We start from the raw sequence: 25,898 nt of genomic DNA, 5'->3' as shown, positions 1-25,898 counted from the left end.
TAACTAAGCACTACATATTTTTCAAGAATCAACAATTGAAGGTTCACTTGGCAGTACAAGTGCTTCTGTTGATAATGCATGGCTGTTTTTACGTAATGACTTGAAATTAAAAGAATTCCAGGGTGCAGGGGCAACTGCAAAGTTCTGTCTCTTCTTTGACAGGTTATACGACATCATGAACTAGACAAATCCACTTGCTAAAGGTCAGAAGAGTGTTTTAAATTTTAAAAATACGGAGTTAACTTGAACGTGCTGAGCTGTATACACTGGGTCTGAAGACCCTTGTATCAGTTGCCATCATTGTGTTTCTTTTGTTGTGTAGAGGAATAAAGAATACGTAGTTAACTTGAACGTGCTGAGCTGTATACACTGGGTCTGAACACCCTTGTACCAGTTGCCATCATTATGTTTCTTTTGTTGTGTAGAGGAATAAAGAATATGTAGTTAACTTCTGCTTTCCTTGAACGTGCTGAGCTGTATACACTGGGTCTGAAGACCCTTGTATCAGTTGCCATCATTGTGTTTCTTTTGTCGTGTAGAGGAATAAAGAATATTTATTTTGCATTAGTGGAATCATGCAAGCTGAGCAATTTTGTAACATATACGCTTCACTTGGTTATAACAACAGCAATTCAAAGCAGCATATAAATGCCTGCTTATTGCCAATGATGAAAGCAGCCAAATTACTGGCAACTGTGTTGAAGAAAATGTAAAAACAAAGTTGTTGTTATGGGATGGAAAGAAGGAGGCTAACGTTATGAGCAGCAGTGAAGACCAATATCACCAGAGTTATGACCATCATACCCTCTACCACCATTTGATGGATATAGCCCCCTCCTCAGCTGTGTCTGAATATTCAGAAAATGTCATTGTGTATGTTACGGGGCTACCCGTGGACCAGCAGAGGTGAAAGAAGGTGCCGGGGTGAATGGGTCCAACTACTACGGTATGTCAAGAAAGAATTTAAACTGAAATGGAAGGTTATATTTTCAAAAAAACAAGTTAACAAAATTCTCACTTAGTGAGATAACAATGATATATCAGGTACCATGACAAAGCTTAGACAAAGCAAGAAAACCCAAACTTATGTGACTGTTTGGTAACCAGGCCTTCCAGCCCCTTGCTTTACATTTCCTGAGCTCTCAGCTCAACTTTACCAAAGATTACAATTTTACACAAGGGCAGAAATCCCCTAATACATGGAACGCTGGCTCCCAACTCTCAATATCAAGCCTTCAAAACGCATTCAGTAATCTTACTTTGAAAAGAGCTAACAGGCTCTCAGTTTTCAAGCCAATTCAAGGCAACACCAAAAATATCTTACACCTTTTTGGTCTTCCATGGCCCACCTTACAAACTGAAGCAGGGGTATCTCGTACCCAACCTATAGGGCCTTCGTGTAAACGAAATAACAGTTAAATAAATGGCCCGAACATAAAATGAAACGAGGCGAATACTTGCACTCCTAGATGAGAATTCTAAAACCTAAAGGGCCCTAGGCCGATGAAACAGGGGCTATTCCCAAACTATGGAGGTGACTCGTATAAGAAAGGAAAGGAAGAAAACCAGTTAGAAAATGTAGTCACCTCAGAGCAAAATGAAGGGGAGCTCGAGAGGGTACTTCACTCCCTATCCCCGATTTACAGTTAAAGGTTGATGAAATATTACATTAGCCGACAGAACTTACATTCCAGAGAAATTGGTTACATAGTTAAGGTTTCGGACCTTTCCCTCAGGTTAAACTGTGGAGCTAGCAAAGAAATAAAGATGTTAATTTGCCATTACCTTGCTGAAGAACTGCTGCCAGATGAAAGAGGCGCCTCCCGCCCCCTGCTTGACACACACAGTAAGTTAGATGACGATCAAATGGCCAAGAGACGTGAAAATCCGCAGTTTATAAATCCTCGGGAAGGTTCGAGACCTTTCAAGAACAATCAAGACACACCCACAGAGTGTTATTGGTTACATTCAAAAGTTACACTCAAAGTCGAAGAAGAAATGCGGGATTGGTTGAAAATTAATTACAGATATTCTTGATTGGTTGGATTCAAAACAGGCGGAAAGAAAAGATAAATATTGCCAACCCAAAAATAAATGAGCATCATTTAGTAAAAAAAACTTCTTCAAAAAAGGTTCCTTCACTTCGCACCAGAGTGCATGATCATAGTTTTTTAGCAGAGACATCTGTTGAAGAACACGCAGAATTTCACACAGTACTGGAAACTTTACAATAACAAATTTACGTCATATTACTGTAGTGGCATCTTCTGAGTAAAAGTTTAAGAAGGTCAAGTTCACTATTTCTCCAGAATAGGAGTTCTTTAAGGCGGCGTAGTACAGTGTACATTGCTGGTTTCATAGGGAGGCAAATCACTGACATGGTTTATTGCGATAAGTGCAAGAAAGCACTTTATTGTAATGAAACTGTGATACATCTGGCCTTTTTACTTAGGAAAAATAATGGGGGGGGGTCTTGTAATACAATCACCGGATATTATTAAGATATGTCGTCTTTGTGCGGTAGCAATTCGACAAGTGTGGAAAGAAGCAGGGAAAGACCTCAAGACCTCCCAAAGGTCCTGTTGCCCTCATTATTGCAGCCGCTCAATGTATCTTCCTTATTTCCCCAGCTGCAAGGTCACATCCTGAAAAATGTTGAAGTGAGATTCCACCATGCTGATAAAACATACACAAGAAGATTGTCAGGCAGCATTAAAGTAAATTCATTCACTAGACGACATTCGAGTAGAGCAAATCAAAAATTTTGGTCCTGTTACGAGGCGTTGGCTGCTGGAATTAATGAATATCTGTGTCCAAGAATGCAAGATTCCCAAAATCTGGCGGAAGGCTAGTGTCATTGCTATCCCTAAACCAGGCAAAGATCGGCTGGATCCTAAAAGCTATAGGCCTATTTCCTTGCTCTGTCACCTGTACAAGGTCCTAGAGAGGCTCATTCTTGAGCGACTGATAGGAAAGGTGGAGTCATCTCTTATACCACAGCAAGCTGGATTCCGAGAAGGAAAAAGTTGCACATCACAGGTATTAAACTTGACACAGCATATTGAGGATGGCTTTGAGAATCGGCTCATTACAGGCGCTGTCTTCATTGATCTTTCTGCAGCTTATGACACAGTCAACCATCGGCTTCTTCTAACAAAATTGTATGACATCACCAAAGACTTCCATCTAATGTGCAACATTAAAAATATTCTCCAAAACCGAAGATTCTTTGTGGAATTTCTGGGAAAAAGAAGCAGATGGAGAACACAGAAGAATGGGTTACCGCAAGGCAGTGTGCTCGCACCACTGTTATTCAACATTTATACTAATGATCAGCCTCTACCTGAAGGTACCCAGAGTTTTATCTATGCTGATGATTGTGCAGTCACTGCTCAGGCCAACTGTTTTGAAAAGGTAGAACAGACTTTATCCAAAGCTCTGAAAGAATTTACCAACTACTACAATGAAAATGATTTGAAGCCAAATCCTGCCAAAACTCATAGCTGTGTATTTCATCTCAATAACAAAAAAGCAGCTAAAACCTTACAAATCACCTGGGAAGGAATCCCTCTTCAACACTGTTCGACTCCAAAATATCTGGGAGTGATTCTGGACCGTACGCTTACGTATAAGAAACATTGCCTAAACGTGAAACAAAAGGTGTCTGCCAGAAACAACATAGTGCGGAAACTTCGAGGCACCACCTGGGGAGCTCACCCTTGCACTGTGAGAACAAGCGCGCTAGCACTGTGCTAGTCCACTGCTGAGTATGCTTGCTCCGTGTGGCATAAGTCCAGCCATGCCAAAAACATAGATGTAGCACTAAATGACACCTGCCGTATTATCACAGGTTGTTTAAGACCTACTCCCATAGATAAACTCCACTGTCTCGCTGGTATAGCACCACCTGAAATCCGACGTGAGATTGCTGCTAGGCATGAGAAAAGCAAGGCTATGACTATGGAAGCCCATCCTTTGTATGCCTGTCAACCAGCACATCCTAGGTTGAAATCAAGAAAGAGCTTCTTGACAACCACTGAAGCTCTTAAAGGAACTCCACAACAAGCAAGAATCTCAATGTGGCGGGAAAAATGTCAACATTTCAGAGAATGGATGGTTCCAAAGGAAGAACTTCCTCCTGGACGTTCTGAAAAGTGGACAACATGGAAGGCTCTCAATCGATTACGCTCCAGTACCACGAGATGCAAGACCAACCTACAGAAATGGGGCCTTCCTGTGGAGACAGTTTACTGCAAGTGTGGTACTAAGCAGACTAACGAACATCTTCTACTGTGTCCATCTTCTCCAGCCACTTGTACCATTAAAGATCTAATGAGAGCAACTCCAAATGCGCTTGTCGTGGCCAATTTTTGGTCAACCAATGTTTAAAATTTTTTGGTTTAATTTTTCTCTCTCTTACTTTGTACTTCTGACACGATAAATAAATAAATAAATTCACTTCATGAACCAGTAGGTAAGAATCTCCTTTCCTGCTAACTTTGTTCGATAATACCTACTCCTTTTATTAGAAGAATATCTCAGTATATTTTAGATAGCTATTTTACAAACCACATACAGTAGAAGGTATACGATAAATCTATCAATCACTACTGATCTGCATGTAGGGCAGTCGCGCAAGTGGCAGATTCCCTATCTGTTATTTTCCTAGCCTTTTCTTAAATGATTTAAAATACATTGCAAATTTTTTAACATCTCACTTGGTAAATTATTCCAATCCCTAACTCCCCTTCCTATTAACGAATTTTTCCCCAATTTGTCCTCTTGAATTCCAACTTTATATTGTGACCTTTCCTACTTTTAAAGACACCACTCAAACTTATTCGTCTACTGATGTCATTCCCCGCCATCTCCCCGCTGACAGCTCGAAACATACCACTTAGTCGAGCAGCTCGTCTCCTCTCTCCCAAGTCTCCCCAGGCCAAACTTTGCAACATTTTTGTAACGCTACTCTTTTGTCAGAAATCACCCAGAACAAATCGAAGTGCTTTTCTTTGGACGTTTTCCAGTTCTTGAATCAAGTAATACTGGTGAGGGTCCCATACTCCAGTTGGGTTCTCCACCCTGATATATTACTTCATAACCTGGAAATAATAAAAAAGAAAAAATTCATTTATATGGGAATTAGTAAGTAAAGTTACTTGGGTGATTTTTTTTTTTTTTTTGCAGATTTTTCCATTCATGTACCTTTTCAACAATAGTAGTTGCTGCTCATCAGAAAGTACAGATTCTTGCTTTCGAAACAACTGTTTTTAAATATGTTGAGTATTCAGCCCGAAGGCTGGTTTGATCCTCCACAGCTCCGCCAAGGGCTAGGCATCACTGAAGAGGCGTACTAGGGAAATGAGGAGTCAGGTAGTTTCCCGTTGCTCTCCTCACCGAGCCATCCGTTGCTATTACATATCAGTCTGGCAAGCCCACTGAAGTGCATGCACCAACACACCATTCATAACGGGGACTGGCTGCATATCGCTCATACCTCAGTCACTTTCATATTGTCAAAGCCAGGGATGAGACTGAGACATGCCCACACCAGAAGACATAGTGCAATGCAAACACTGTAAACCTATGTAAATATTGAAAAAATTGATCGATTATTGATTTTCTCGAGTCTGCTAAGTGACAGGTAAACGATTTTTTCTTCTCATGATCTGTAAATCATACTGAAGTTGTAAACTGCTGTGATTTGAAAATGTCTTGGTATTTTCATGAAAGCTTAAGTGCAGAGTGTCTATTCCGAATATGCAAACAAATCAGTTACAAACATGATCATTTGGTAGGCCCAATGTGAGCTACATATTCTTTTTTGAAGATTATTAAATTAATGTACTGATATACAATGTTTTTATACTTTTGGAGAGTGTTCTCAAAATTTAAGCTGGCCCCATGGTGCAGAGGTAGCGTGCCTGCCTCTCGCCCGGAGGTCCCAGATTCGATTCCCGGCCAGGTCAGGGATTTTTCTGTCAACCTGTGGGCTGGTTCGAGGTCCACTCAGCCTACGTGATTAGAATTGAGGAGCTATCTGACGGTGAGATAGCGGCCCCGGTCTGGAAAGCCCAGAATAACTGCCGAGAGGATGCGTCGTGCCGACCACATGGCCCCTCGTAATCTGCGGGCCTTCGGGCTGAGCAGCGGTCGCTGGGCAGGCCAAGGACCTTTCAAGGGCGTTAAATGCCGTGGGGTTTGGATTGGTAAGACACGTGTTTGTCTACCTAGGTATATATTTACTATCATTAGTAAGTCTTCTTATTCAGTTTTCTAAATGTTGTTTTTTACGTGTTATTTGTTCAGTGTTATTACCGGCTTGATTCTTGATAACTTATTGCGTGTATTCACGTTAGACGGTGTAGGCTGTGTTACTGCACATATCGCATTTGGGTGATTATATAATCTATTTGTGTTTTAATTGAATAATATTGTAGCATTTCATTTTTATAGTGTATTTATTGAAGAAGTTGCCTATAGAGGGCAGCACATCGCTTCCGGGACTTTGTTCTGGCGCGAGTGACTGGCTAGGGACGAGGAGAAGCGCGTCAGACATGACACGAGTAACATGTGTGGAGACAACAGTCTCATGAAATCATGTAATTGCACAACAGTGCTAACATTTTAAGTGCAGCCAAACCATTGGCACAATAACAATGACGTATTTTCTAGTGTTTTTTAGTGTCAGTGCGTACCTCATGTGTGAATGTATAATTGCATATTGAAACAAGAACGCTCGTACTTCAATTTTTCGGAGAGCATGAATAACGTCAAGGCGTGTACGGCTCATGCTTAGAGAGTATGAGAGAAGGGTAGTGAAATCAACTTATGATTAAAGTGGAACTTGCAGTTTATTCAAGAGATAAGCAAAGGAATTATATCACCTTTTACAGATGTATTGTGAGATTGCCCTTGAAGGTGTGGAGGCGACGTTGTTCTGCGGCGTCGGCGTCGTCTTTCGTTGTCGGCGTCGGCGTCGTCCCGCGTCGTTGGTGTTGTCTCAGCACTGGACGTTGACGGCGACTTGAACCTGAGGCAGATCGTGCAGCGTGAGATAGTTGTTAAGGAGCGGAGAAATGAAGAACTTCCGCACAGAATGTCAAGGGAATCTGGTGCGACACTTTTCTATCGCACTGCGATTTAAGGTGAAGCACTTTTGAATAGTTTCCACAGTAAATGGTGTTGGACGCACTTTTGAAACAAAGATGAAATCAAAGTCACAGTTCCGTGAGAATAATGCGGTAGGCACCATCGTGCTTGAAATAATAAGTAATGAAAACAATCTGGAACCTTCCGAGATGCAATGATTAAGCACTTCGCTCATTCTCAAAAAAAAAAAAAAAAAAAAAAAAAAGAAATTAAATTCTTTGGATGCAGTCTCTGCACTGTATGCAATGAATACAGCACGCACACTCTCGTTGAAATAAATCAGAGCTTATACGAAAATATAAAGAAACAGTTTATGACACTCCAAGATCTGTTACGTCGTAATTTCTCAGAGGCAAGGTTATCACTGAGGCGTAATTTTAGACAGTTTTATGAGGGGAATTGACATAGTCTTTGAACGAAATGAAGATTGGCACAGTTAATGCTAGACAGTCTTAAGGGGGAAAAAAAGTAGGCACTGTTCTTTATAAAATAACGTGACACTGTTCGTAAAAGAATTGTTCAGTCGCTAGGGCACAATTTTACGAGGTAGCTTAACACGGTAGAGGAAACAACTACAGCACAGTTTCAAACGTACAGTCTCTTTAAATTCACAATCCACAAACGAAATACAATTGCACAGCTCTTCAGACTGATAGAAACGAAAATAAGCTTTCGTTCACGCGCAAAGTCCACGGAGAAGGCTTTCAACACTAACACTTTCGAACCCATGTACTCATCCGGACAGAGTAACGAACCGTACAGCGAGGCGACGATGTGCTTGCTCGCACACACACACACTGAGTGACACCCGCACTCACCGCATACTGCACACTGCTTTACTCCAGGCTGGCGACTCCCTTTTATTGCCGAAGGTCGGACGGCGTGGTAGCGCATGTGGGCATCTAGAAAAATTTATATCTCGGACATCCTTCCGTCGATTTACATGAAATTTTGGCTAGCGGCATTTATTGTTCAGGCCTACAAGGTGCCGTTCTCGAAATTATGATATTACATTCCGTTCATGATGAAATGCCATAGAACAGGAGAGACGTCACTTGGCCTTGGCTGGCGTTCTGGAGCAGTGCTAGTTTGCATGCTGTCTCCCATAATGCTTGCGCGCTCGGCCCACAGTCGGGTGTTAGCAAGTTCCTCTCAAGAAATACATGAACGTGAATGCTCGCACGGCATTCCCGTTTCATCATGTACAAGCAGTACTTACAGTACTGGTGTGTTTTTTAGTTCACGTGTACGGAAAAAATCAGTGACTTGTGTGCTCTTTATGTTTTACAACCTGTATTTTCTTAATAACATTTAAATGGTCCTCCGAAAGTGTACTTTATAATGTGGTTATCATAAGCGACCACCAGAGGTCAAACAGGCTGTGCCATTTATTATTAGGACCTGGGAATGGCTAAGTTTCCCTGATGCTTGGAATGCAACAGTATTAGGCGCTTACCGGAAATTAATGTGAAAGAACATACAGACTTTTAGACTTCACGGTCTACTTGTACTCTTCAGACTTCAGGATTATTGCTCTGTATAACTTCTGCCAGGCATTTGATTTCAAATAAGTACAGCAGTTCTGGTTTGCGAAATGACTTCAATTTCCATACCGATCTTCTGCTTTCTAATGCGGCACCTTTTTAACATTTTATTTTGGATGTATCCAATGAACATCTTTCTTACCGTGTTACCCTGTATCGCAGGAATAAAAATAACCTGTCGTCATTCGTGCGTTATTGCATGAATTCCTCGGCGAGCTGTGGAATGCCCGCAACATGGACAGCTCTTCCCCACTCAGACGCTACAGCGTTGTAGGGCCTTGGCTACGTGCGGGTGGATTTTCCTTCCACGCTATTGCAGAACGACTTAGCAGGAATGTCTCCACTGTGCATGCGTTCTGGCAGAAGTGGTCACGAGAAGGTACGCTCGCAAGAAGACCGGAATCCGGACATCCCCGTGACACCACCGAGAGGGAGGCGCAGTGGGCAGCGTCTGCAGCAGCAATTCGAGCGGCAGACGCAACGAACTGAGGACAGCTCCGGCGTGCATTCCACTTACCCCTAACCGTTCTCATTGGAGGATGAAGTGGTCGTCCGTTGTATTTTCCGATGAAAGCCGGTTCTGCCCTGGTGCCAGTGATGGCCGTGTGTCTGCGGGGTCGACACACTGGACCTACACCGGGAGCAATCTTGTGTTTATTCCACGCACCCTGACTGCAGGTGCGTACGTCCGTCTTGTGATTCGATCTGCTGTGCTGCTATTCCCGGGGATTTTTACAACAGGATAATGCAGCCCGCATGCCGCTGTTATAACATAACGCGCTCGACAGGTTGCCTTGGGGTGCTCGGTTCTCCGATCGGTCCCCAGTCGAGGACGTATTGGGTGACAACTCCAGTGTCAACGAAAACCGTCCCTGTATTGACCGACCGAGTGCAACAGGCATGGAAGCTGACATCCGGCACCTGACCGGCATTCAACAGTCAGGCGATTACACCAGTTATTAATTGAATAGCATGGCACATTTGCGATGGCTTTTCTTGCGCAGTCTTGTATCTTTAATTAAGTAAATATGTTACGTCGGTGTTCCCGGGAATCTGTGGAATGCAGAGGTGAAAGAAGGTGCTGGGTAGAAACATTGAACTAAAACTTTAAATAAAGGTTATATTTCTTTTCAAAAAAAAACTGTTACGGTGGTTTGGTGGATCAGCAGAGGTGAAAGAAGGTGCTGGAGTGAATGGGTCTAAGTACAAATACCAAGAAAACAAATTAAACTGAAATGGAAGGTTATATTTTCAAACAACAACAATTTCTCACTGAGTGAGATAACAATGACCCAGCAATTTAAAATCAAGACTTACAAAGAGATCCAAGATTTCAAATTCAGTAACACACATCGGCTATAAGCCCTTATTTTTTACAATTTTTGCGTTTCCAGAACAAAATTTACAGGGAAGCATAAATTTACAAAGGGGCAGAAATCCCCTAGTACCAGGAGCACCAGCTCCGTAATAAACAAATGTCCAGCCTCCTAGAGGCACTTTTACAATGCATAAAAGAGCTAACACGCTCTCAATTTTTCAAGCCTATTAAAGGCAATTACTTTACAATTAATCGCCATCAAGGCACAACTTACGAAATGAAAGGGGGGTATCTTGTACCCAATGTACTGGGCCTTAGCAGAAAAGAACAGGTTAAATAAATGGCCCGAAATACAAAGGGATGGAGGCGAGAATTGCACTCCTATATGTAACTTCTTAAAACCTAAAAGGCACTAGACCGATGAAACAGGGGCTATTCCCAAACTATGGAGTTGACCCGTATAAGAAAGAAATTTAAAACATTAAGGAAAAGAAGAAAATCAGTTACTAAAACGTAGTCACCTTAAACCACACCAAGGGGAGCTCGAGAGGGTAAAGCACTCTCTATCCCCGATCTACAATTAAAGATATTTACATAAGCCGGCATAAATTTACATTACAGAAAGGTAGGTTACATGGCAAAAGTTTCGGACCTTTCCCGCGGATTAAACTGCTGAGCTAGCAAGAAATAAGGATGTTAAATGGCCATTACCTTACTGAAGATCTGCTGCCTGATGAAAGAGGCACCTCTCGCCTCCTGCTACACGTCCATACACTGGGTTAGATGTAGATTGAGTGGGCAGGAGACGTGAAAATCAGCAGTTTTTATACCCTCGGGGAAAGTTCGAGACCTTTCATGAATAAAACACCCACTTAATTTTATTGGGTCGCTTAAAGTTACACACCAAAATCGAAGAATAAACCAGTGATTGGTAGAAAATTAATTACAGAAATTCTTGATTGGTTAAAATCAAAACAGGCGGAAAGACAGGATAAATATTGCCAACCCCAAAATGAATGCACTAAATTTAGTAAAGAACAAACTTGCGAATATAAAATTTCTTCAAATAAAGTTCCTTCACTTCGCACCAGGGTGCATGATCATAGTTTTTTGCAGCGGCATCTATGAGAGAATGTCCACCGTTCTAGATAAATAGGAAACAAAACAAGTCGAAATTCACACAATGACATCTCCATAGGAAAAACTTAAGTAGGTCCAGTTTTAAGTTCACTATTTCTCCTGTAGAGGAGTACTTTAAGGCGGAAAATTTAAATGTGCGGCGTAGAGGTATACCACCCGGTACATTAAGCACAAGCAGTGTTTCCTGTATTTCGGTGCATAGGAATTCTTCATATGCCTCAATAACTGTGCTACGCAAGGAATTCGAGAAAATCCCTCAGGCGTTCTTCATATTCGAAGCCTGATCAGGTCCCAACAAACCACTCTGTTGTGGGAAGAGGCATGTCACAGTGAACGACAGGTAGAATGAACACTGCCTCTACGAGTATCCTGAGCAGTTCATAAGACTACTTGGCCCGGCTCGAGCACATCTCTGGCTCTGCACACTTGGAATCAGGATTCGACGCCTATGGTGCCTTTCATTTTCACGCTCTTGCTTCTCATTTACTGAAGTTTTGGGACAACTCAAGACCCTACCTGTGCTTATTGAATTTCGAGTTAGTTAGTTAGTTGGTTTGTTTGTTATTCCACCACCTCTAGAAACCTGACAACATTTCGACCAAACTTCTAGCCCTTCGATAGCATACTATGAATACATGTGATTTCACAATTATGCAATAAACTAAAAACAGGTTCTCACATACTGTAGAACGTCCGTTTAGAATGAACCCCGAATTACACGAACATACGGACAAATTAAATGGTAATAAGTGAAAGTGCAGCGAGCGCGAATGGCCAGAGTTTAAAATATGAAGCTTTCCATGCAGTCCCAACCATACCAACATAATTTTTATTTTTTTCTAAGTGCAAATATTGTAATTGTGCGAAACGTTCAAGAGACTGGCTCGAATTACACAGTGGGGCTTATGTCTACTGTTTCAGACCATGCACGGCGGCCAGCCTGAGAGCTATTACCTGGCTCTGTACGCCCTCATCTCGTTCCTCCTGCTGATGCTCGTCGTCATGCTCCTGTACGTCGCCTGCTCCAAGAGGTACCGCCTCAACTGGTTTGAGCACAACTTGCTGGAAGCTGCAGAGACCGCGCAAATGAGCCGCAGGTAATTTACATTAAACGAACGATTGAGAGAAGTTTCTGTAGGTTTGCTCCAGGATCTAAGTAAAACTAGTTAGACATTGTTCCTGGTACCTGACCATTCCTTCCCAACACATGTGTTCTCCTTCCATTACAATAGTATTAAAGACAATATTAAGCAATCCTTGGCGGCTCTTCACTTTTCCTTCTTTCCCTTTCAGAGTTAGAACACACCGGTGGCATTCCTTGCTTCTTACAGATAGAAGAAGAATTAATTATAAACCTCACTTAACAGCAAAGGTGCAAAATAGAAAGAATTCTTACTCCTGCAGAAATGAAGAGATTGGTTAAATAAAGAGAAGTAATAAATTAGATGATGATGATAATGATGATTATTATGATGATGATTGTTGTTTAACAGCTAGGTCATCAGCCCCTAATGGTACGAAGTGTAAGGAAATGCAAAATAAAGTGCAGAATGTATCCAAATTAGAATCTAAAACGAATGGTGATGAAAAAATGATCGTGAAACAAAAAAATCAGTGGATGTCTGATGCTCATCCACCGGCCCAGTGATGTTCCTCCTACAGTGGCGCTTCTCGCACCCATGGTATGTCGCACACAATGGCACCAATGACAAGCAATGCAGGTCCATGGTGCTCCTCACCGAGGTGTACTGATCATTAACGCCGGTGTCCCGTGGTGTTCCTCATTTGGTGGAACTAATCACAGGTCAGGTATACTCATGAGGTCGCTCACATAGTGGTACTAATAATAGGCAATGCAGATCCACGGTGCATCACACATTATGGTAACGCCAGCAGGCAACACTCACATCGTATTCCTCACATAATAATATTATCACTGGCAAGGCAGACCAATGGTTCACCTGATATAATGGCACTAATCACTATTCTCGTGGTGTTCCTCACATAGAAGTACTAAACGCAGGCAACGTAGACGCATGGTGTTGCACATAATGTTCTATTACACACAGGCAGCGCAGACCAATGGTTCTCCTGAAATAATGGCACTCATCACTACTCCCGTGGTGTCCCTTGCATAGGAGTAATAACCGCAGGCGACGTAGACCCATGGTGTTGCACATAATGGGGTACTAATCATAAGCAAAACAGACCAATGGTTCTCCAGAAATATTGGCACTATGTAAACGTTTCAAGCAAATTTATTTAAAAACCACCATTCCAATACTTTAAAATCTCTAAGTCTAAGATACAAATACTACATACATGTTAAAATGGGACATGTTTGGCTTAGGCTTTGTAAGCATCTTCAGCCATACTTAATCTAAAGCTAAGTCAGGGCCCTGAACTGGGTTTCGCATTAAAGCATAATAATACAAGATAAAACAGTCACAAAATCTAGTTTGGGGAAAAAGCAATACTTAAATGCAAATAAAATTCAATAATGAACTTGTCATAGTATTATATGTAAATGGAATGAATACTAGTGTTCATCTAAAAAGTACACATTAGTTACTTGAAGAACGAGACAATCATAATGATCTGATATACATTTGGATTGTACAGATTGCTTGATATTAATGAAGCGTGGATTAATTAAAAATGTCGGAAAATAAAACTTCGAGCGTTGTTGACTGAGAATCAGGTACGTAGAATACAGTAGAGTTGTTGACTCCAAGTGGTTGCGTAATATGGTCAAAACGCGCTTGAGGCATCAGTATAGAAGTGTTGTGTCTCCGTCTAGAATAATCTTTGAAATAGATTGTAGTCGCGAGCTGTCTAGCGTAGATTCAACAAATAGGGTGTTCAATAAAGCCACAGATGTGGGAGAATTCGCAATGTAGCGCGTGTTGAAAACTGAAATATGTAAGAAAATAAATGTAAGTTTTGAAGCACAGAGAACGTTCTATTAATGAGTGGAAGTTTAACAACGCCTACCCCTAGTGTTGACACAGAGTGGTTCTACTGCTACGTGTGTGTCTGTGAAGGCGGAGAATGAGTCAGGAGAGGGGAGGTAGGCGGAGCATTGAGGTGGAGGGGGTGTGGTGTGGCCACTATTGCGTTGACGTGTTTATAATTAAGTATTTTCATTGAAGACTGTGAGTAATTTAGGGATTTGTTCTATTAATGGGCTATTTGTGTCAAGAACATATATACGTATACCGCTATCATAATGACAGTCATAACGTGTAATAAACAGCCAACAGGCAAATATGACAAACAGATATCTCAGTCTTAAAATCAAGGTCCACAAAATTTCTAGGGATATATATTTTTTAAAGAATGCTTGAAGCTTGGATTAATTCGAAAGTTTGAAGACTCTTACAAAAAAAAACATTCCTTCTCATAATTTACGAAATACCCAGAAAAGAGTTAATGATATTTGGTTGAGAAATGAGGTCAAATTACATTACAAAAAGAAATCACTTCTGAATCTACAACTTTACAGAAGACATTTGGAAACTTCTTCAAGTATGCCCCCCTTAGAATGGGATTCTTTTTCCAAATTTGTTAATGACAAAGTATCAGTTATAATAAATAAAAAACAAGAAACCCTGGCTAAGAAATTGGAACTTATAGAGGACACACAATTAACTAACTCATCTAAAACTACCAAGTCACATTTGCCTCATTTAAACGATATTCCTATGACAGTTAATTTATCTTAAACTAGTTTTTCGGACAGTGAAATGGCTCTCCTAGGTAAAGAGTTGAAATTTAATTGGCCTAATCCTAATAATACGGACGATTTAATCACTACAATTGCCGAATTTCCCGTTGATAAACAAAATGACATCAAATACGAAATTAAAAAAACTCCCTTCTTTAGCAAATGAGCTAAGATCGAGAAACAGATACGCGAGATAAAGAGTAAAATTAAGAATAAGAATATAATCGTTACGAAAGCAGACAAAGGTTCCACAACCGTGTTACTTAACAAAGATGACTACATCAAATAAACTGAAGACTTCTTTTCTGCTAATACATATACCATAATAAATAAAGACCCAATCCCTAAGATCCAACGAGATTTAAGGAATTTATTGAAAAATTCGTCCTTTCTTTTACAAGAACACGAATGTCACAAGCTTATTTTAATGAATCCCAAACTACCAACGGCCAAAGCCTTACCAAAAATTCATAAAAACGAAGTACCCATACGCCCTACCATAAACTGCAGAAACAGCCCCACCTACAATGTCTCTAAATTCTTACACAGTTTCTCAAGTAAACACTTATTTAATAACCTCGCCTATGTCAAAAATTCCATCGATTTTTGCGGTAAACTTGTCAATGTGTATTCGAATATACCTATAAGCGAAACTATCAACATCATTAAAACTAATCTTTCAAAACAGAATAACTTAAGTAAATTTGAAATAGAAGAATTCATCAATCAACTGAAATTTGTTCTAAACAACAACTTTTTCACTTTTAAAGACAAAATCTACCATCAAAAGGGCCTCGCAATGGGCGACCCAATTTCGGGTATTCTTGCCAATATTTTCATGGACAACCTACAAACGAATAAAATAATTAACAGAATCAATGGTCTTCAGTTGTGGCTGAGATTTGTAGGCGACACATTCGCTATCATTGACAAACATCAAAATAACAGTGATAATATATTAAAATACCTCAATGACCTTGACAATAATATCAAATTCACTAAAGGAAACGAATCCTATAATTCTCTGAATTTCTTGGAGTTAAATTTAACAAGGGCTAAGGATAAATTTATATTCCAAATTCACAGGAAACCTTCGTCTGCTCCGTTGACTATAAAGAATGATTCTTTGCATCCACATTCTCATAAGCAGGCGACTTTTTACAGTTTAATTCACAGGGCTCTAAAAATCCCACTGTCTAATGCTAACAGAAAGAAAGAATTTGGTTACATTAAAGATCTAGCTGAACTCAACGGCTACAAACCAGATATGGTCAATAAAATTACAGGTAAAATCAAACTAAAGGCCGCTTCAAAATTAACTGCCGAAAAAACCGAAAACACGATTTTTTCTGCTTTTACCTTTACTGACCCGGCTATATACCGTATAACCTATCCGCTAAAGAAATATGACGTCAAAAAGCGTATAAAACTCGTAACACGAATCCTAATATATTTTTAACTCCAATACCGTAAATTCAATACACAATAAATTTTCGAATTCCGGATTGTATAGACTCAAATGCGCCCTATGTAAGTTTACGTAACTTTGCGTACATATGACAAACCTGACGCAGATTCAAAACTAGATATTTGGAACATTACAATGCTTCAAAACATAGAAAATATTCCGCCATGAGCAATCATATGAAGGATACCGGCCATAAATTTACCACGACTGAACAAGACCTTTATATCATAAAACACGTCAACAAGAGTAAACTGATGACCGAGTTTGAAAACGCTTACATTTTTCTAGACCAGCATTATAACATTAATAGTAATCTAAGCGATTTTCTTGACACAAATAGCCCATTAATAGAACAAATACCTAAATTACTCACAGTCTTCAACATAAATAACTTCATGAAAATATTTAATTATAAACACGTCAACGCAATAGTGGCCACACCACACCCCCTCCACCTCAATGCTCCGCCTACCTCCCCTCTCCTGACTCATTCTCCGCCTTCACAGACACACACGTAGCAGTAGAACCACTCTGTGTCAACACTAGGGGTAGGCGTTGTTAAACTTCCACTCATTAATAGAACGTTCTCTGTGCTTCAAAACTTACATTTATTTTCTTACATATTTCAGTTATCAACACGCGCTACATTGCGAATTCTCCCACATCTGTGGCTTTATTGAACACCCTATTTGTTGAATCTACGCTAGACAGCTCGCGACTACAATCTATTTCAAAGATTATTCTAGACGGAGACACAACACTTCTATACTGATGCCTCAAGCGCGTTTTGACCATATTACGCAACCACTTGGAGTCAACAACTCTACTGTATTCTACGTACCTGATTCTCAGTCAACAACGCTCGAAGTTTTATTTTCCGACATTTTTAATTAATCCACGCTTCATTAATATCAAGCAATCTGTACAATACAAATGTATATCAGATCATTATGATTGTCTCGTTCTTCAAGTAACTAATGTGTACTTTTTAGATGAACACTAGTATTCATTCCATTTACATATAATACTATGACAAGTTCATTATTGAATTTTATTTGCATTTAAGTATTGCTTTTTCCACAAACTAGATTTTGTGACTGTTTTATCTTGTATTATTATACTTTAATGAGAAACCCAGTTCAGGGCCCTGACTTAGCTTAAGATTAAGTATGGCTGAAGATGCTCACAAAGCCTAAGCCAAACATGTCCCATTTTAACATGTATGTAGTATTTGTATCTTAGACTTAGAGATTTTAAAGTATTGGAATGGTAGTTTTTAAATAAACTTATTTGAAACTTTTACATTCTGTACTCCAATACGGCGATCATAATCAGAATCTTAACTTGTAATATTTCCACTACTCTAAATTCCCATGGTGTTCATCACATAAGAGTACTAACCGCAGGCAACTAGGACCCTAGGTGTTGCACATAAAGTGGTACTACTCACTGGCAACGCAGACCAATGGTTCTCCTGAAATAATGGCACAAATCACTACTCCCGTAGTGTTCCTGACATAGGACTACTAACCGCAGACGACGTAGACCCATGGTCTTTCAAATACAGTGGTTGATCATATTATTAGGGCCACTAGGTGAAAAAGGAGGAATTTATGTTTGGATCATTATTCTCGTGTAAGTGTTTACTTATTGCTTATTTTTATAGTTTGATATTATTATTTACGCATTTCTAACGTAAATTCGACAATCAGCCCTACATTAAGGAGCCTAATAATGAAAACTCTGGTCAAGAATTGAGAAAGGCGCCAATTGTGTTACAGTTCCTTGCTGACTGTTGTTGGAGTAATACACGTGATTTATTGTAGATTTGTTTCCTTGCATCTCTTGTGCGAATTTTGCTCTCTATTTGATACAGTGAGGTGAAAAGAGTAGAATACAGTTAGTTATAGTTCGGTATATACTTAAAAATACTGGTATTTAGAAAACAAATATGGGGAAAGCTAAAGACCTTTCTCCCAGTAAAATTTCGGAAATAAAAACACTTTTAAAGAATACTGATTATTGTCATAGAAAAATAGCATCTATAACTTCTGTTTCAAAGTCAACAGTGGACAGAATTAAGAAAAAACTTGACCAAGGCATGAATTTGTCACCTAAACGGGTGGGTAAATGTGGCCATAAAAGAATCACTTCTCCACAAGCAGAGCGCCAATTAAGAAATCGTCATTAAACACAGAAAAGCTTCAATGAAAGTCATTTCTACAAATATTCGACCAGCGGGGATCAACGTATCTTCAATGACAGCTCGTCGGAGGATCAAAGAGCTGGGTTTCGCTTGTCATCGTCCAGCAAAGAAACCACTACTGACACCAACCATGATGAAGAAGCAACTATTATGGGCAAAGCAACATCAAAATTGGACTGCTGATGATTGGAAAAGGGTAAGCTGTTTACAAAAATTATAATTTGTTTACTTCCTCCCTGTTATACTCAACCGCACTTGGCGTAAACAGGTTTTTATACAAAACTACACATTTTTCAGGTTTGCCTTTCAGATGAGTCATCAATACACATCCTTGATGCCAGATCTGTATTTGTGTGGAGGCGCAAGAGTGATAAATACAATAGTGACGACATTGTGAAGACCATTAAGTATCATGGTGTGCTCCATCATCAGTAGTAATGGAACCGGCCGCCTATATATTGTCGAAGGAACCATGAACCAACACCATTACATTAAGGTTCTAGAGAAACGGCTACTTCCACAAGTTCGTGAATGGTTCTCAGATGACAAATTTGTGTTTATGCATGACTCTGCACCTTGTCACAAGGCTAAAACTGTGACAAAGTTCCTTCTGGACAACAAAGTGAAGATTCTGGTCTGGCCTGGTAATTCTACTGACCTCAATTCGATCGAGAAGCTTTGGGTGCTAATGAAGAGGAAAATTTGTGCTCATAATATCACGAATAAGATCCAACTGATCGAAAGACTAATCAATGTGTGCCATCATCATGATGAAATTTAAAATAGCTGCCTCAGATGCATTTATAGTATGCCAGATAGAGCCCAAGCGGTAATTGCTGCGAAGGGAGGTGTTACAAAATATTAGATTTTCCTAGTTTCCTTAGTTTTTCTTGATTTTTATTGACAATTCAAATGTGAAATTGTGTAATATGTTTGTCAAAAGTCAATTTTAGATTGATTGAATGTGTATCAGTGAAGTTTAATTGTGCATGTCCTATAAAGTTTGAAAGTTACAACTTTCACCTAGTGGCCCTAATAATATGATCAACCACTGTAATGTGGTCCTACTCATGAGTAACGCAGACCCATGTTTCTCCTGAATTAAAGGCACTAATCACTGTTCACGTTGTGTTACTCACATAGGAGTATTAACCGCAAGCAAAGTAGACCGATGACATAGGAGCACTAACAGCAGGCAACGTAGACACGTTATAGTGTACATAATAGTGTGGGTATAGAGTCAGTACAAATGTGTCTGTATAGAGACAGTACAATAGTGTCTGTATAGAGTCAGTACAATATTGTGGGTATACAGTCAGTACAAATGTGTCTGTATAGAGACAGTACAATAGTGTGGGTATAGAGTCAGTACAATAGTGTGGGTATAAAGTCAGTACAATAGTGTGAGTATACAGTATGTACAAGAGTGTGGGTATAGAGTCAGTACAATAGTGTCTGTATAGAGTCAGTACAATAGAATGGGTATACAGTAGGTACAAGAGTGTGTGTATAGTGTCAGTACAATATGGTGCGTATAGCTTCAGTACAATAGTGTCTGTATAGAGTCAGTACAATAGAATGGTTATAGATTCAATACAATAGTGTGGGTATATTGTCAGTACAATAATGTCTGTATAGAGTCAGTACAATAGTGTGAGTATAGAGTCAATACAATATTGAGCGTATAGAGCTAGTACAACAGTGTCTGTATAGAGTCGGAACAATAGTGTGGGTATAGAGTCAGTACAATAGAATGGTTATAGATTCAATACAATAGTGTGGGTATAGTGTCAGTACAACAATGTCTGTACAGAGTCAGTACAATAGTGTGAGTATAGAGTCAATACAATATTGAGCGTATAGAGTTAGTACAACAGTGTCTGTATAGAGTCGGAACAATAGTGTGGGTATAGAGTCAATACAATATTAAGCGTATAGAGTTAGTACAACAGTGTCTGCATAGAGTCGGAACAATAGTGTGGGTATAAAGTCAGTACCATAGTGAGCGTATAGATTCAGTCCAATAGTGTGGGCATAGAGTCAATACAATAGTGTCTGTATAGAGTCAGTACAATAGTGTCTGTATAGAGTCAGTACAATAGTGTGGGTATAGAGGCATTACAATAGTGTGGGTATAGAGTCGGTACAATCACGAGCGTATAGAGTCAGTCCAAGAGTGTCTGTATAGAGTAAGTACAATAGTGTGGGTATAGTGTCAGTACCATAGTGAGCGTATAGATTCAGTCCAATAGTGTGGGCATAGAGTCAGTACAATAGTGTCTGTATAGAGTCAGTACAATAGTGTGGGTATAGAGTCAGTACAATACTGTGGGTATAGAGTCAATACAATCACGAGCGTATTGAGTCAGTCCAAGAGTGTCTGTATAGAGACAGTCCAATAGAATGTTTATAGATTCAATACAATAGTGTGGGTATAGAGTCAGTCCAATAGTGTGGGTATAGAGTCAGTACAATAGTGTCGGTATAGAGTCAATACAATCACGAGCGTATAGAGTCAGTCCAAGAGTGTCTGTATAGAGTAAGTTCAATAGTGTGGGTATAGTGTCAGTACCATAGTGAGCGTATAGATTCAGTCCAATAGTGTGGGCATAGAGTCAATACAATAGTGTCTGTATAGAGTCAGTACAATAGTGTCTGTATAGAGTCAGTACAATAGTGTGGGTATAGAGTCAGTACAATAGTGTGGGTATAGAGTCAATACAATATTGTGGGTATAGAGTCAGTACAATAGTGTGGGTGTACAGTCAGTACTATATTGTGGGTATAGCGTCAGTACAATAGTGGGGGTATAGAGTCAGTACAATAGTGTGAGTATAGAGTCAGTACAATAGTGTGAGTATAGAGTCAGTACAATAGTGTGAGTATAGAGTCAGTACAATAGTGTCGTTATAGAGTCAGTACAACAGTGTGACTATAGAGCCAGTTCAATAGTGTGGGTATAGAGTCAGTACAATACTGTGGGTAGAGAGTCAGTAAAATAGTGTGGGTGTAGGGTAAGTCCAATAGTGTCTGTATAGAGTCAGTACAAGAGTGTGTGTGTAGTGTCAGTACAATATGGTGCGTATAGCTTCAGTACAATAGTGTGAGTATAGTGTCAGTACAACAGTGTATGTATAGAGTCAGTACAATAGAATGGTTATAGATTCAATACAATAGTGTGGGTATAGTGTCAGTACAACAATGTCTGTATAGAGTCAGTACACTAGTGTGAGTATAGAGTCAATACAATATTGAGCGTATAGAGTTAGTACAACAGTGTCTGTATAGAGTCGGAACAATAGTGTGGGTATAGAGTCAGTACAATCGCGAGCGTATAGAGTCAGTCCAAGAGTGTCTGTATAGTGTAAGTACAATAGTGTGGGTATAGTGTCAGTACCATAGTGAGCGTATAGATTCAGTCCAATAGTGTGGGTATAGAGTCAATACAATAGAGTCTGTATAGAGTCAGTACAATAGTGTCTGTATAGAGTCAGTACAATATTGTGGGTATAGAGGCATTACAATAGTGTCTGTATAGAGTCAGTCCAATAGTGTGGGTATACAGTCAGTACAAATGTGTCTGTATAGAGACAGTACAATAGTGTGGGTATAGAGTCAGTACAATATTGTGGGTATAGAGTCAATACAATATTGTGGGTATAGAGTCAGTACAATAGTGTGGGTATAGAGTCTGTACAAGAGTGTGGGTATAGAGTCTGTACAATAGTGTCTCTATAGAGTCAGTACAATAGAATGGGTATAGAGTAGGTACAAGGGTGTGTGTATAGTGTCAGTACAATATGGTGCGTATAGCTTCAGTACAATAGTGTGAGTATAGTGTCAGTACAACAGTGTATGTATAGAGTCAGTACAATAGAATGGTTATAGATTCAATACAATAGAGTGGGTATAGATTCAGTACAATAGTGTGGGTATAGAGTAGGTACAAGAGTGTGTATATAGTGTCAGTACAATATCGTGCGTATTGCATCAGTACAATAGTGCGAGTATAGTGTCAGTACAACAGAGTCTGTATAGAGTCAGTACAATAGAATGGTTATAGACTCAATACAATAGTGTGGGTATAGTGTCAGTACAACAATGTCTGTATAGAGTCAGTACAATAGTGTGAATATAGAGGCAATACAATATTGAGCGTATAGAGTTAGTACAACAGTGTCTGTATAGAGTCGGAACAACAGTGTGGGTATAGAGTCAGTACAATCGCGAGCGTATAGAGTCAGTCCAATAGTGTGGGTATAGAGTCAGTACAATAGAAGTTTTATAGATTCAATACAATAGTGTGGGTATAGAGTCAGTACAATAGTGTGGGTGTAGAGTCAGTACAATAGTGTCTGTATAGAGTCAGTACAATAGTGTCTGTATAGAGTAAGTACAATAGTGTGGGTATAGAGTTAGTACAATAGAATGGTTATAGATTCAATACAATAATGTGGGTATAGAATCAGTACAATAGTGTGAGTGTAGAGTCAGTACAATAGTGTCTGTATAGAGTAAGTACAATAGTGTCTCTATAGAGTCAGTGCAATAGTGTGGGTATAGAGTCAGTACAATAGTGTCTGTATAGAGTCAATATTATAGCGTCTGCATAGAGTAAGTACAATAGTGTCTGTAGAGAGTAAGTACAATATTGTGGGTGTAGAGTCAGTACAATAGTGTGAGTATAGAGGCAGTCCAATAGTGTGGATATAGAGTCAGTACAATAGTGTGGGTATAGAGTCAGTACAATAGTGTGGGTATAGAGTCAGTACAATAGTGTCTGTATAGAGTCAGTACAATAGTGTCTGTATAGAGTAAGTACAATAGTGTGGGTATAGAGTCAGTACAATAGAATGTTTATAGATTCAATACAATAGTGTGGGTATAGAGTCAGTACAATAGTGTGGGTATAGAGTCAGTACAATAGTGTCTGTATAGAGTAAGTACAATAGTGTCTGTATAGAGTCAGTACAAGTGTGGGTATAGAGTCATTACAATAGTGTCTGTATAGAGTCAATACAATAGTGTCTGTATAGAGTAAGTACAATAGTGTCTGTATAGATTATGTACAATAGTGTGGGTATAGAGTCAGTACAATAGTGTGGGTATAGAGTAAGTACAATAGTGTCTGTATAGATTATGTACAATAGTGTGGGTATAGAGTCAGTACAATAGTGTGGGTATAGAGTCAGTGCAATAGTGTGGGTATAGTGTCAGTACAATAGTGTCTGTATGGAGTAAGTACAATAGTGTCTGTATAGATTATGTACAATAGTGTGGGTATAGAGTCAGTACAATAGTGTGGGTATAGAGTCAGTACAATAGTGTGGGTATAGAGTCAGTGCAATAGTGTGGGTATAGTGTCAGTACAATAGTGTCTGTATGGAGTAAGTACAATAGTGTGGGTATAGAGTCAGTACAATAGAATGTTTATAGATTCAATACAATAGTGTGGGTATAGAGTCAGTACAATAGTGTGGGTATAGAGTCAGTACAATAGTGTCTGTATAGAGTAAGTACAATAGTGTCTGTATAGAGTCAGTACAAGTGTGGGTATATAGTCATTACAATAGTGTCTGTATAGAGTCAATACAATAGTGTCTGTATAGAGTAAGTACAATAGTGTCTGTATAGATTATGTACAATTGTGTGGGTATAGAGTCAGTACAATAGTGTGGGTATAGAGTAAGTACAATAGTGTCTGTATAGATTATGTACAATAGTGTGGGTATAGGGTCAGTACAATAGTGTGGGTATAGAGTCAGTGCAATAGTGTGGGTATAGAGTCAGTACAATAGTGTCTGTATAGAGTCAATACAATGGTGTCTGTATAGAGTAAGTACAATAGTGTCTGTATAGATTATGTACAATAGTGTGGGTACAGAGTCAGTACAATAGTGCGGATATAGAGTCAGTACAATAGTGTCTGTATAGAGTCAGTACAATTGTGTCTGTATAGAGTAAGTACAATAGTGTGGGTATAGAGTCAGTACAATAGTGTGGGTATAGAGTCAGTACAATAGTGTGGATATGGAGTCAGTACAATTGTGTCTGTATAGAGTAAGTACAATAGTGTGAGTATAGAGGCAGTCCAATAGTGTGGATATAGAGTCAGTACAATAGTGTCTGCGTAGAGTCAGTACAATAGTGTGGGTATAGAGTCAGTACAATAGTGTGGGTATAGAGTCAGTACAATTGTGTCTGTATAGAGTAAGTACAATAGTGTGGGTATAGAGTCAGTACAATAGTGTGGGTATAGAGTCAGTACAATAGTGTGGGTATAGAGTCAGTACAATAGTGTCTGTATAGAGTCAGTACAATAGTGTCGGTATAGAGTAAGTACAATAGTGTGGGTATAGAGTCAGTACAATAGTGTGGGTATAGATTCAGTACAATAGTGTCTGTATAGAGTCAGTGCAATAGTGTGGGTATAGAGTCAGTACAATAGTGTGGGTATAGAGTCAGTACAATAGTGTGGGTATAGAGTCAGTACAATAGTGTCCGTATAGAGTCAGTACAAGTGTGGGTATAGAGCCATTACAAAAGTGTCTGTATAGAGTCAGTGCAATAGTGTGGGTATAGAGTCAGTACAATTGTGTCTGTATAAAGTCAATACAATAGTGTCTGTATAGAGTAAGTACAATAGTGTCTGTATAGAGTATGTACAATAGGGTGGGTATAGAGTCAGTACAATAGTGTGGATATAGAGTCAGTACAATAGTGTCTGTATAGAGTCAGTACAATTGTGTCTGTATAGAGTAAGTACATAGTGTCTGTATAGAGTCAGTACAATTGTGTCTGTATAGAGTCAGTACAATAGTGTGGGTATAGAGTCAGTACAATATTGTCTGTATAGAGTCAGTCCAATAGTGTGGATATAGAGTCAGTACAATAGTGTCTGCATAGAGTCAGTACAATAGTGTGGGAATAGAGTCAGTGCGATAGTGAGCGTGTAGAGTCAGTACAATAATGTGGGTACAGAGTCAGTACAGTAGAGTGGGTATAGAGTCAGTACAGTAGAGTGGCTATAGAGTCAGTACAATAGTGTGGGTATAGAGTCAGTACAATAGTGTGGGTATAGAGTCAGTACAGTAGAGTGGGTATAGAGTCAGTGCAATAGTGAGCGTATAGAGTCAGTACAATAGTGTGAGTATAGAATCAGTACAATAGTGTGAGTATAGTCAGTACAATAGTGTGAGTATAGAGTCAGTGCAATAGTGTGGGTATAGAGTCAGTACAATAGTGTGAGTATAGTCAGTACAATAGTGTGAGTATAGAGTCAGTGCAATAGTGTGAGTATAGTCAGTACAATAGTGTGAGTGTAGAGTCAGTGCAATAGTGTG

The 25,898-nt window shown here is 39.4% G+C and overlaps 1 protein-coding gene across 1 annotated transcript in view; it reads left to right on the top strand.

The window, feature by feature from the left end:
• The window catches only part of Sytalpha (Synaptotagmin alpha), a 652,840-nt gene that overhangs the window by 225,589 nt on the left and 401,353 nt on the right, over nt 1-25,898 (top strand). The window contains exon 2 of the mRNA XM_067146141.2: nt 12,076-12,251. Coding sequence (XP_067002242.2) covers nt 12,079-12,251 — 173 coding nt within the window. The 5' untranslated portion in view covers nt 12,076-12,078. The remainder of the gene's footprint in view (nt 1-12,075; nt 12,252-25,898) is intronic.

This window comes from Anabrus simplex, chromosome 4 (assembly GCF_040414725.1).
Source record: "Anabrus simplex isolate iqAnaSimp1 chromosome 4, ASM4041472v1, whole genome shotgun sequence".
Taxonomy (NCBI): domain Eukaryota; kingdom Metazoa; phylum Arthropoda; class Insecta; order Orthoptera; family Tettigoniidae; genus Anabrus; species Anabrus simplex.
The sequence above is the reverse complement of the archived record's forward strand: the minus strand, read 5'-3'. Positions and strand labels throughout refer to the sequence as shown.